The 12,993-nt window shown below is 40.7% G+C and overlaps 1 protein-coding gene across 1 annotated transcript in view; it reads left to right on the forward strand.

Moving 5' to 3' along the window:
- sik2b (salt-inducible kinase 2b) overlaps positions 1 to 12,993 on the forward strand; it is a 37,375-nt gene that overhangs the window by 5,686 nt on the left and 18,696 nt on the right. Inside the window, exons 3-4 of the mRNA XM_083913548.1 lie at positions 2,087 to 2,150; positions 11,041 to 11,202. Coding sequence (XP_083769674.1) covers positions 2,087 to 2,150; positions 11,041 to 11,202 — 226 coding nt within the window. The remainder of the gene's footprint in view (positions 1 to 2,086; positions 2,151 to 11,040; positions 11,203 to 12,993) is intronic.

The raw sequence follows: 12,993 nt of genomic DNA on the forward strand, positions 1-12,993 counted from the left end.
GTCTCTGAGGACTAGGTCAGTCACTTCATAATTTGGTTATTCCATAAGTCAAGAATCAAAGACAACTGTTGACAGAAACCACAGCTTTAACAAAATGATGCTGAATTAGTATTGTAACATTTATACTTACTTTCCAAACTGTAAACTGCAACAAAGTCCATCATGGTCAATTCTTAAAATGTTCTTAAGTTTTTAATTGTGATATGATTTCATGTAGAATAAGTGTGCTTTAATTTCTTAAGGCCAAGAAGAAAATAATCTGGCGGTGTGGTGGTCTTTACACTTGTGCTTTTAAAATAGAGCCCATTGGAACTATTAGTATGATGTGTGCGAAAATTATTTTTTATAGAATAAATCCCATAAATGTCACTTCCCTCATGCCACCTGGACACATTTTACAGTAGTTTTATGCATTTCCACGTGTAGGAGACAGTTACCGTGATGTCCACTGAAAATAGCCTTACCACCAGTAACGCAACAGTTTTGGTGATTCAGTTGTATTGCATAAGCCTTTTGGGTCCTGTTAGTTTGTTTACGGAAAGTGAATGAGTGTTCATTATCATTACACAACCATGTGGCACTGTTTCAGCTTTCTGTTGTGTTATTTTGGTGTGTGACATTTTTTTCCAATGGCGCATCCCTCCAATCAGCTCAGGTCAATTAGCGATTTCCTTTCTAGTTTCATAAACTGGTGTCAGCCAAATGGAGGCCATAGAACACAGAAAACTCAACCTTGAAACCAAATATAGATTGTCATGCGATGTGGGAGCTTTTGCATCTCACTGTCCTCTGACTCTCTTGGGTGTTCAGCTTCCCACTTTCCCTCATATTTTAATCTCTACTAGAACAAACATTTAAGCGGTCAAAAATACCACTGGATATTGTTTTAAAGAAAGAAGAAAACCCGGTTTGTAATCGGTCGTTTCTAACATTGTTGTGAATTCCGATAAAATTGCTAATTATTTCAATATTTAATTTTTGTTGAAATTGTTGTGCAATTGTATTTGTTTTGACTACTTTAACATTTGAGAACTCGCAATTCTTTTATTAAATGGAAACAAACGTTGTAGAAAACCTCTTTATTTCTCAAAGTAATGTATCAAAACAAGTGTGTTTTTGGTATCTGTAATGCAGAACATCAACCTTCAAAGTTGCATCCTATTGTAATTAATGTGTGTTGTCCCTGATAAACAGGGATTTCCATTAACACAAAACTGATCTTGACATTGGTATAAAAACAAAATTGTAAACACCTGGAACTACTTTAAGACTATTGTTAAAATTGAAAATGCCCCCCCCCCTTCTGCAGAATGGTATATATTAAATGTAAAAGAAACGGCTTAAGGCAGCTAATAGATCCGTGAAGGACAACATATGAAGAGTGATCATGTAGCTGACTGTAACAACAACAAACAATAGAAAGATATCTACTGTAGATAGAAAATAGACCTCATGTGCTGGATATTTTATCTTGTCAAACACAAGTGTAACTAATAACATTAATACTGGCTGCTTTCCACTTAGGTGTGCCGATGCCAGGGCCCTACTATTGTACATGCTGGTTTACTGGCACACCTGAATGAAATGAAGCCATTGTTAATACTATTAGTTACACCTGAGCTTTTCCTGCTGTGCCGAGTCCTCTCCGCATTTAATTCTGTTCATCTCATGAGTGTTTCTGTTTCTAAATCGGTGCTCCTCCTCCTACACAACACAGCACCGTGTGAGGGCTGAAAGGTTTTAAGGACCATTCAGATATACTCAGCAGCACCAACCGTCCGCCTCCATTCTCTTACATGGATGCCATATTTAGACCTTGTGCCATTCATGTATTTTTTCTTGCTCATGACTCTGTGTATGCCAGACACTGTAGTTGAACCTCAGAGAAAACATGTGGGCAGTTGTGTTATATTTGTATCTTCTTGTTACAGTTTTCTTTTTCCTTTTTCCAATTCTGTCTTGTTGCAGGAGAATGTTAATTTATGATGATATTGCTATTCAATAGGGGTCCTCTGTGTTTATTGACTCTCCCATTCTTTTTCCCCCCTCGCTCTGCCTCTGCTCCTTCATCCTCTCCCTCTCTCAGGTGATGGAGACGAAGAACATGCTTTACTTAGTCACTGAGTATGCCAAGAATGGGGAGATCTTCGGTAAGTGATTTTTTCAAGTACAAGATCAATCTGACCTCAGTATCCTCAAAACACTCTCCCGTGCAGCTCATGCACACCCTCCCCAAATCAGTTGCGCAAAGAGAGCCGCACTGTTGCTTCAGTTATGTTTTTGACAAACAAGGAAGTATCAAAGTCTTATTGAATTTGCGTTGCTCTCACACTTCCATCTCAGTCTCAAGCTCAAAGGTCACATGATTGAAGGAGTGATCCTGACGTGGCCCTTGTCATGTGCTGCTAGTGATTGCCACGCCAAATGTGCTAACACGGCTTACTTGTCCTATAAAATGACATCACTGAGGGCCTTTGAAGGCCGCAGAGAGGCAGCCTCAAAGAGAAAAGGATTGATTTATTACTCTATGAGGCGCAGAAGCACAGGCTGCTCACTGGTTTAGTGCTTAGATTATGCAACAATGTCCATTCCTCCATTTTCATTTACTGCTGCATGGCACTTGGATTTAATTGTTTAAACTTTTGTTGTGTTTTGACAGTAACTTAAACTGTTCATATTCTGCGAAAAGTAGCAATAAAAAGCCCTGTCTTTTAAGCCACCATTTCACAAACACATTTGACATTTACTTGAACAGTTTTACTTTACTTTAATTTGTACAATACAATTAGCATTATAACCAATAACGGAGGTCAAACGTGATGGGAGAAGTCAAGAACCTGAAGGCTTTTGCAGTGCACCTTTCACCAAATCAACAGTCTAAAACAAAATCTATGGAAAAACACCTAACCAAATTAAACACACACAAAGACAAACAAGGTAAAGGAAAACATGAGACAATATAAACAGAGCAATGCTGCACCAATCAATTAATTACAATCATCTAAAAAAAGAAATAAAAAGAACTAGACACAACGCCAAATTGGGCCAGGGGCGTAAGGACCCCCTACATCTTTGAACTCGGCCTTTACTTTTATCTCAAGTACATACATGTAAAGTTTCTTGACTTTTTTTCTTGCACGGTTGAAACGCTATCACCTGACACTTAACTGTGTCTGGTTTTAAATGTAGGGCTTCAACTAATGTTTATATTATATTCATTGATCTGCCTATTTTCTTGATTAATCAACTAATAATTTAAAAAGTTTATGTGATGGTGAAAAAAATAGTTTTGTCCAACTAACACTCTACTATCCAGATACAGTCAATTTGCTATCACAGAGGAGGTTGAGAAGCAGTAAATCCATACATTGTGAAGCTTTGAGGGAATATTTGGCAATTTTGCTTTAGAAACGATTAATCCATTATTTGAATGTTTGCCAAATATTTTCCTGTCGATCAACTTAATTAATTAACTCGGTTAATTGAAGTTGGGTCAAGAGGAAAAGGCCACTTAAGAAGCAGATTGCATGAAAACTGCATGAATAACATGAAATGGTCCTCTGAAATTCACAACATGAACAGTAAATATTTCAAAGGCAGGAGTCTTAATAAAAGCCAAATAGATGTCACATAAACAAAGCATCTATGATTCATCCCAGCTGCCTGAAGGGCTTTCATAATGATTTTTAAATAACTAAAAAGGAGCAGATGTCGGCCGGGCGGAAGCAGATTGCAGAAAAGAAAAAAAAACACACCTTGCCTTATTCATTTTGGACCCTTGGAACAGATAGAGGGGGAAAGGATTCCTTCAGTACAGATTGTTATTTCCAGTCAGTCTTTTACCAGCTTTTAAGAGCCAATACCTGACCTATAAAGAAATAGGCTCAAGCTTGCCATATTAACATAATGCAAGTTTCCAAGTGGACAGTCTGAACTCACAAGGTACAATAATTATTTTTTTTTGTGGTTCATGCTCTGCCTTAGAGTTAAGCACAAGTAAAGAAAATTGAGCTGGAAAGGACAGAAAAGTCAGAACATAGCAAGAATAGTACATGAAGATAAGAAATTATCTTTGTCTACCATAGCCTCACATGCCTTTTATCACAACTGCACACACACACACACACACACACACACACACACACACACACACACACACACACACACACACACACACACACACACACACACACACACACACACACACACACACACACACACACACACACACACACACACACACACACACACACGCAATTTGTACAATTTGTACTAAATACACTGCGATCTCAATACAGTACACTTTTCCAAAGAAATGTATTGCTCTTAAAGAAAAATATTATTTATTAGATATTGAATGATTATTGAATGATAAGCAAAACAAGTAAAACATTTAGTATAGTAGAGACCTGTCTCATATAGACAACCTGCAAGTGGGTCATGATCCACATAGATTATTGGCCTCACCCATTAGACAGTCTGAGAATGTTTACACTTCGCCTACTTCCAGACACAGTAGCCAAGAGGATTACTCTTGCAATAGTCTACAGTAAACGAAATATTTGTGTGGGTGCGTGTGCATTTTGTCTGTATGTGTGTGCCTTTTGTAATTCTGAGGCCAGTGTTCCACTCGTGATGTTGACTCAGCAGCAGTAGCTCCTGCTCCTGTGACCCAGAGAGAGCTGTGAAGCAGACACAAGAAAAAAATTGAATGAGGAAAGAGTGTGGTTTAAAAAAAAAGAAGGAAGTATAGAAGTGCACGGAGATGAAACGGAAAGACTCATCTGTATCCGTACGTAAGCCACTGCAGATGAATGTGGTTAGACCAAGAAGCAGCTTCTGTTTTACTGTGGGGTTTTACTTTGGGTTCATGTAGAGAAGTAGATCATAGATAGAAAATCTATACCACTCTCATATTTTTTTGTTAAATATGATGCTACATCCAGGAAAATGTAGCCTAGCATAGCATAAATACTGGAAGCAGGGTGGAACGGCTAGCCTGACTCCGTCCACAGAAAATCAACCGTTGTTTCTATACTTTGGTTTTAGTGCCGATTTGATAAACACGATAAACTACGTACGTGAGACTTGGTGAGCTTTAGAGTTAATGGTAGGCAGATTTTTAAAACCTTTTGAACAGATCTATGATAGCTGTGCCCCCTCTGTTTCCAGTCTCTATGCTGAGCTAACTGTGTCATGGCTGTAGTTTCATAATTAACAGACATTTATGAGAGCTTTATAGATCTTCACATTTAACACATTTAACTAAGAAAGTAACTGAGCGCATTTCCCAACATGTCAAACTATTCCTTTAAATAAGCAGTCATGATTGGTCACCCCCTTTTTCCATAATCCATAGATTTTCGATGGACCATCTCACAGTATTATAAAACCACAGTGTCCTAATTCCTCAGACCCCTCTGCCCCGATTGCACAATGTAATGTAGTTATGTAAGACGTTTATATGTCGTCATCACCGGCTGCAGCAGTAGCAGCTTTGACTAAGCCGAGAAGACATTGACTGGTAGCTGCAGCGCTAGACTAGTATTTAATCTCACTTAATTGAACAATCAATTCTGATTTTCAAATATGCTTTCTGGAGATGGATCAAGTCCTTCAGTCATGATGATCTCAGATAAAATGATAAGCTGCCAAGCAAGATCTCTAGCCTCTTCCTCCACTGTAACCCTCCAGAGAGTCGCCTCTGCTTTTCTGACGTGATGAATTTCTCAGGTCTGCGCCTGGCCATAGGTTGCAAAGAGCGGAAGTTGTTGTGGATGCACAGCAGCCACCCCTGTTACAGCAAATCTGTGAGACAATGGACGTGCGTGCGTGCGTGCGTGTGTGTGTGTGTGTGTGTGTGTGCGTGCGCAAAGGGGTGGGTGGGCGGGCACAGCAGAGGCAGCCATGCCAGCTTGTTGATGTGCCTTTGTGTCTGTGTGTGTCAGTCTGCAGCTCCACAGTGTGCCTCAACACCGCAGTATGGATCAAACCTGGAAATTGGGTCAACCACAAATGAAGCAGAGGCAGGAGGGGAGAGGAGGCAGAAGAGAATAGAGGCGAGAGCAGGGGACATCCATGTGAATTTGGAAGGTGGTGAGGAAATGTAGGGCATGCATATTTAAGAAAGCACTGCTGGAGAGAGGGGAGTATCATAGCTGGCAGTGAGTAGAATCACTCAAGCAGATCTCTTGTCTGACTGATGGAATGGGAATCAGACACCGAGGCTGTTGACTTCAAAGAAATACTCATATTTACTTAAGCTGTCAATTTTTTATTTCACCATAAACCATCGTTCGTATTTACTGGGTGAGTTTTCTGCAGATCTGTCAGTCGTCAGGGTTTGGCTGCTCTGACTTTGATGACCAGTATCAATGTGTCCTTGACCAAAAATAAATTCAACACATAAAGTTTATATCTCAATTGTTTTGGTGACGCTTGAAGGAAGCCGATTTCCTCTCTTTTATTATAATATTTACAAAAAGGGTTGCGTTACATGCAGCATCTTACATGGCAGCTTTCAATGACCCACCTGCTGAAGGAAAAATTGCAAGAAGGAAAACGTTGTGCCAGAATTACCCCCAACATGTTGTTCTATATTTGAGCTAAGGTAATTGGTGCTCATCTTCTTCAGTGATTGCAGGCTTTTCGAAACGGCGTAGTATGGTAACATGGTAAAAAAAAATGTTATGTCTGCACCTACACAAGGCATCAGGCCTCCAGTAAAATAGCAGGTACACTAAACTGAATAGACAAACAGAGCTATAGCCATTCTAATTGCATCCTGCCATTTAATTCTGCATTAATGCATTATGCATTTCTTAACCACCTCTGTGGTTATTCTACTGGCTCCCGGTTGTCTTCTGCATTTACCTGCGTGAAGCCGACAACCAAAGAAAACAAATCTGTGGTGTTGGTGGTAATCATCCAGTATAGGAAAGTAAACAAGGGTAATGTTATCTACATGCTCTTGTATGTCAAACATCTTTAAGTGTCAGAAGTGATGCATCTTTCATTCTGAGGTAAAAATACAAGCGGCACTTGTCATATTGCAATGTGGGCCAGTTGAGAGCCAACCTGGCTGCTGCCTGCTTGCACATCTTGTCGAGAATGAACTCATGGGACACAGGCCGAGCCTCCCCGCTGATGGAGCTGGCGGGGTTATCCCTGGGTTTATGAGGCTGCAACACTCTCTTTAGTGATGCTCCAGAAATTTAACCGACATTGCGGCATGCTTTACTCCCACACATACCTTACAGAGGGGATGAGGTGCCTCCTCAAAATGGTAAAACCTCAAGCAGCTGGGCAAGGGCATGATGCAACATCCTTAACCTTACCACCAGTGGGAATATAGTTGTAGCCATGATAGCTAATGAGGAACCTTGACAGGCCAGCAACACATAAGCTGTTAGCCTGTCAGGTATAAATCCACTGCTACAAAAACATATGTTTGTCACGACACCAGATAATCCCCATACAGAGACTACCTTGAAATAACCCACGAGTTCAATGGAAAGGCTATCATAAGTGGCTGAAACATTCAGGAGCAAGTTATAAGTCTTGTTTTCTTAAGGGCAAAACACATTTTTATTTGAATACCTCTAGAATGAGTTCTTATCCATGGAAGAGAAGTTGAGTGTCACAACTAGTAGCTGCAGCTGATCTTTGGTGGGGTATTCCTTGGATAAAAAGGGCAGTGTTCAGCTTCAGCTGGCGTCAGCCCACTTTAACCCCTGAGGGTGTCAGTATTAAATCAGCACAGACATCTATCAACATGCACATAGACGTGTCTTTAATGTGACTGCTGTGCATAAGAGGTTTGGGTATCACTTACTGATGTGGAAATTGAGTGTGCGTTTGCCCCTGGTTGCTTTAAACACATACACACACAGACACATTTACACTTCCCATGCGTGCCCCACAGTGTTATCTAAAGTCCTGCTAGAGGTCTAGCCAACAAGCAAGTTTGTCCCCATGATGTTTGTCCCCTCCAAACCTGAGCAGCTGTTGAGAGACTTTGGTCCTCACCCAGCTCTCAGCAGAAGTGGAACACAGTGGTGTTTGAGCTATTCCCTAATACCCCTATGATTCAAACTTGTTCTGCTCGCTTTCCCAGAATGCTGTTCTGCATGCCTCACTGTGCTGAGGCCCTTGCCCTTGCCAACATTGTATCAGTGGATTACTCATCCCTCCACTGGGGCAACATACCGCATTGTGTGCATTTGTGTGTGTGCATATGTGTGTGGCTGCGCAGACAGCTTGTTTTTCAAGTGCTACTGTAGAACAAGCCGTTGCAACACAGTGTTGCTGTTCACACAGAATTATGATTAGTTGTCTTGTTTAGTATTTGGTTTGTTGAGCTTTTCAGTATTTAAAGTGTTAAGTCAATAGTTAATAAATAAAAATGACTGGCCAACAACAGTTTGAATTGATTGATCTCTGGCTACTGATCTCTGAAGTTTTTAAACCAAAATGCCATAAATGTACAAGTAGTATTCTGTTGTAGTAAACTGAATATGTTTGGTTTACAGTGGTTAGACAAAACAGGCAGTAGGAATTTGTCAAATTGAACAATAGGAAATTGTGATGGGCATTTTCTGACTCTTTATAAACCAGATAATCAAGAACATAATTTGTTGTTAAATTGATAATGAAAATAATCAGCAGTTTAACCTCTAAATGTTTTAGTGTATACTCAAGACTACATGATGTTGACCTTTGGAGGCATGGCTATTGCAGGGGATAAGATAATAACTGCACATGAAAGTGTCTTAATGTTTTTGTCAGATATAGTCGGACAACATTTTCAGGCAATTCATTTTTCATTCATTTTCATTACCCTTTATTTAACCAGGAATATTCCCATTTAAAATCTCTTTTCCAAGATAGGCCTGGCCCAGACAGCAGCATAAGCATACAAGTTTCACGTTAAAAACCAAAACGACACACAACTAAACATGACACATAACTTAAAATGATAAATCAACAAAATAAAATGGCATTTAAAATAAAAAAGCAGATCAGTGCTCAGAGACAGTACATGTGCAAATTGTATTTAAAAAGTCCTAACCACTGCATTGCTCGAATCAAACTAATTTGTGCAAATTGTTGCTTGTTTGTCCAACAAGTGCTTCAGTTGAAGTATACTGACACCTTTAGAGACGTAGGCAGACCAAGAAAGGGAGCTGTTTGATCCCTGAACGTGACCTTAGATTCCTGTTCTCCTCATAGGTGCATACTTGGACCTCCTTGACACATTCCCCTCCCCAGTGTGTTTTTTGATTAGCAGCGCCGCATGAAAGCTACCCTGGTCATTGAATGGCCTCCTCTGTGGAATTTGCCAGCCACTATCTAATCAGGTTTTCTCCCTCTGTCAGATATTAGCTATTTATCAACCACACTGATGACGACAGAACAGCATCATCTCCCCGAAGCTTAATGGCGCAGTTAGTGGCCTTTACTCATTTTTATTGTACAGTTTTCCAACACACAGTCGACCCTTTGGTCAACCATGAGTTGAGACAATACAGAGTTATCAAAATGAGGTGTTAACAACATGATGCATTTATTATTATTATTATTTGATATGTGGATCAGTGATCTTATCTTTACATAAACTTGTGTGCACACGCGGGAAATCACAGCAATATTACTTGTGTAAAAAGGGGGGGGTATAGGTATTTTTCCCAAATATATGGATGGTGCAAAAAGATGTTTTAATACCCGTATTTTAAGTCCCTGTCTGCTTTGTAATTACAAAAATGCTCTTTTATGAGATTTACCGTGCAGGTCTTCCTCATATTTTACACTGTTTACACGTATATGAAGTTTTGTTGGCTTGGTTTGTTGTGGTTGTTATGCATTGTCGTCAGGTTTGGTCAGTGGTCTGTATCCATGCCAGCTGGAAGGAAAGCCAACACATAGTGTCCTATCTTGTTTGCCACAGAGTGTGAATTGAAGAGTTAGCAAGCTATCTGGACAGAGAGGTGTGAAGAGGAACCCTGCCGACAGCAACAAACACCACACTTTCCAAAGTTCACATAGCTGGAAAAAAAAATGATGCGTCCTGTATAATAGTCTGTCGGCCAGCTTTGTGAAAATTAGTGAACGCTGAGTGTGAAAGGTTAGAAAAGCAGTGAGGGTAGTGTGAGAGCGGACAAGGAGAGAAAGGTCAGTGATCTGGATGCTTGGAGAAAGAAGACACTAAAATGTATGACTTAAGCTCCCCAGAGACTGCATAGACTTTGGTTCAATGCCTCTTTCTAAACAACCGGATAAATCAGATGTATTCGTTTCTCATTGGGTAAGAACCCAAGTTCATATTTACAATGGTATCCTGATTTCTCTCACACATGTCTGTGTGTGTGTGTGTGTGTGTGTGTACTGCAATCTTACACTGACAACCTCCCGCTAACCCCCCAACTCCCACCCTGTTCCAACTAATGTGAACATAATGTAGCACAAGACGAGTTCTCAGAAACCTCACCCTCCCCTCTCCTCCGGCTACGACAATACAGTTTCTCCACTATCAACCACTGTCAAACACACACACACACACACACACACACACACACACACACACACACACACACACACACACACACACACACACACACACACACACACACACACACACACACACACACACACACACACACACACACACACACACACACACACACACACACACACACACACACGGTTAAAACAGGGTTTCTGAAGAAAAATGACATCGTATATCTTGAATGTACGATGTCATTTTTACAAAGCATGCTGTAATGTACAATAGAGCAGCTGTGAACTACTATTGGAACGAGGCCTGCACCTCATCAAAAGTAAATTATCCTTTCAACACAACCACCAACACTTTGTACAGTTGAAAGGAATGCAGGTTTTTTTTCACTCCATTACACAACGACTCGTACTGTATTTGAAAGGCCCGGGGAGTCATGTTATATAAGTCAATGTATCTGCATATACCCAACATGACACATCACCTCTCTCCACTGTCTTTGATTCTCTCTCTCTCTCTGCCTGCAGACTACCTGGCGAAGCACGGCCGTCTTAGTGAGCTAGAGGCTAGGAGAAAGTTCTGGCAGATCCTGTCGGCGGTAGAGTACTGTCACAACCGCAACATCGTCCACAGAGACCTGAAGGCAGAGAATCTGCTGCTGGATGGCCACATGAACATCAAGATTGCAGGTACCTTAACAACATAGTGCAGGAGAACCTTTAGACTCATTGAAAAACATAGGATGTCGGCATGGACTCATTTTTGTTTTATCCATTGCCTGCCATGATCTCAGTGCCGGCGTAGTTCAGAAATGTATTAACTACCTGCCCGAGCCATTTGCACAGTGTTGAGAAGTGGTCAGAGGTTGCTTGCGACATAGCTGTTAGCTGAAAGACACTGGGACAGACATCTTAAAATCTCAGCAAGAATCCAAAGGCTTCTGCCACCTTTTCCAAACTTAAAATCAAAGGAGATCAAATGTCCTTCCCCAGTGACCCCCTAGCTTTGATTTTAAGAAGGAGATTTGAGACTCAGCTGAAGGTCTGTTAGTACACGTTTCAAAGTAGAAATTATTAAGCAACTGGCATTTAGAGCGAGCTAGTGAGAATGCCACCCAACTGCTGTTTCCCAGATCAGAAGAGGATAGGCTGGGAGGAAGTGGGAGGGAATCAGGGCGGAGGGGTTTGGATTTAATTGGAGAAGGTGATAAATTGGATCGGCTACTTTGGACAGAGGTGAGGGGATGAAGGGAGAAGGATGAGGAGCGGTTCATAGCAGGGTGGCAGGGCTGCAGCTGTGACAATGCTCTGAAAGAAGCTGAGGTTTATCAAAGGCTTTATTCAGAGTTGATACTAAAATCCATCTGAGGTGAACTAATGGCATGAGGATGGCTAAAAATACAGGTGGAAAAGGATACCAGGCACACAGAGTATGAATGTGTGCTACAGAGTCGAGGCCAGTGTTCAGTGTCTTATATTTCTTCTAACAGGTTAAATCAAATAAGGACAAATCAGACAGAACTATATGATAACTGTTCGAGATGCGAGTGTTTCACCTCCATCATCACCTCCATCATCACATACATCATTTCGTCCACTGTTTTCTCAGAAGGGTCCATGTTAACCTGGAGATGTTATTACCCCAGCAGTAATTTTCATAAACATGTCTGACTCACAGCTGATTTTCCGCACGGCAGATTAGATTTGAGGCAGGAAAGCGATGAACAGAACATTACCTGGATTGTGATTAGAGAAAACGTCTCTGGGGAGGACACAAGCAGCAAGGTACACTGTGTGCTTTTCTTACCCACAACACACCCTGACATAATGGTACATGAAGGTTAGATTTGTACAGTACATGAGATATAGCAAGACAGTCCTTACTTGTCCATCACTTTAGAGTCAGAGGTGACATGTTCAGATTGCTTGTTTGTTGGTTGCTTGGCAAAATAGAGTGCCCCTGGGCTTTTAGGGTAAGATTATATGTAGGTAATAATATAGCTGTTGCATAATTTTATTTTAAAATATGCTTCAGTGATTCATTCATAATAAAAAAAAGCAATTTAATGTTACCACAAACTAATTGTCTTTGGGCTCACTGTGGGTCTAGGGCCTCTGGGCGGTGTCTCACTTAGTCCAGTTGGTAAACCCGCCGACCAAAATCATCAATTTACCTATAAAAACAGGTAAAAAGCAGCTAATCCTTACATTTGTGAACACACAAATGAATAGTTGTCAGTTTTTGCTCGAAACATGACTTAAACAGTCTACTGATTATTAAAATGTTCAATTAGTTTTCGGTTTCTCTACTATTAGCTGATCATTTCAGCACTAGTCTGCATATGCATGTCCCCACAGTACTTATCCCTCTGGGTTTTTCTTGCAGTCCAGTGATGTCTTCCTGCTTTCCAAAGGCCACCTCTGGTCAGTCTGTATAAAGCTTAACCAGGCAGCGGTCAGTCAAAGAAAGGTCATGCTCAT

This window comes from Echiichthys vipera (assembly GCF_963691815.1).
Source record: "Echiichthys vipera genome assembly, chromosome: 5".
Classification (NCBI taxonomy): Eukaryota; Metazoa; Chordata; class Actinopteri; order Perciformes; family Trachinidae; genus Echiichthys; species Echiichthys vipera.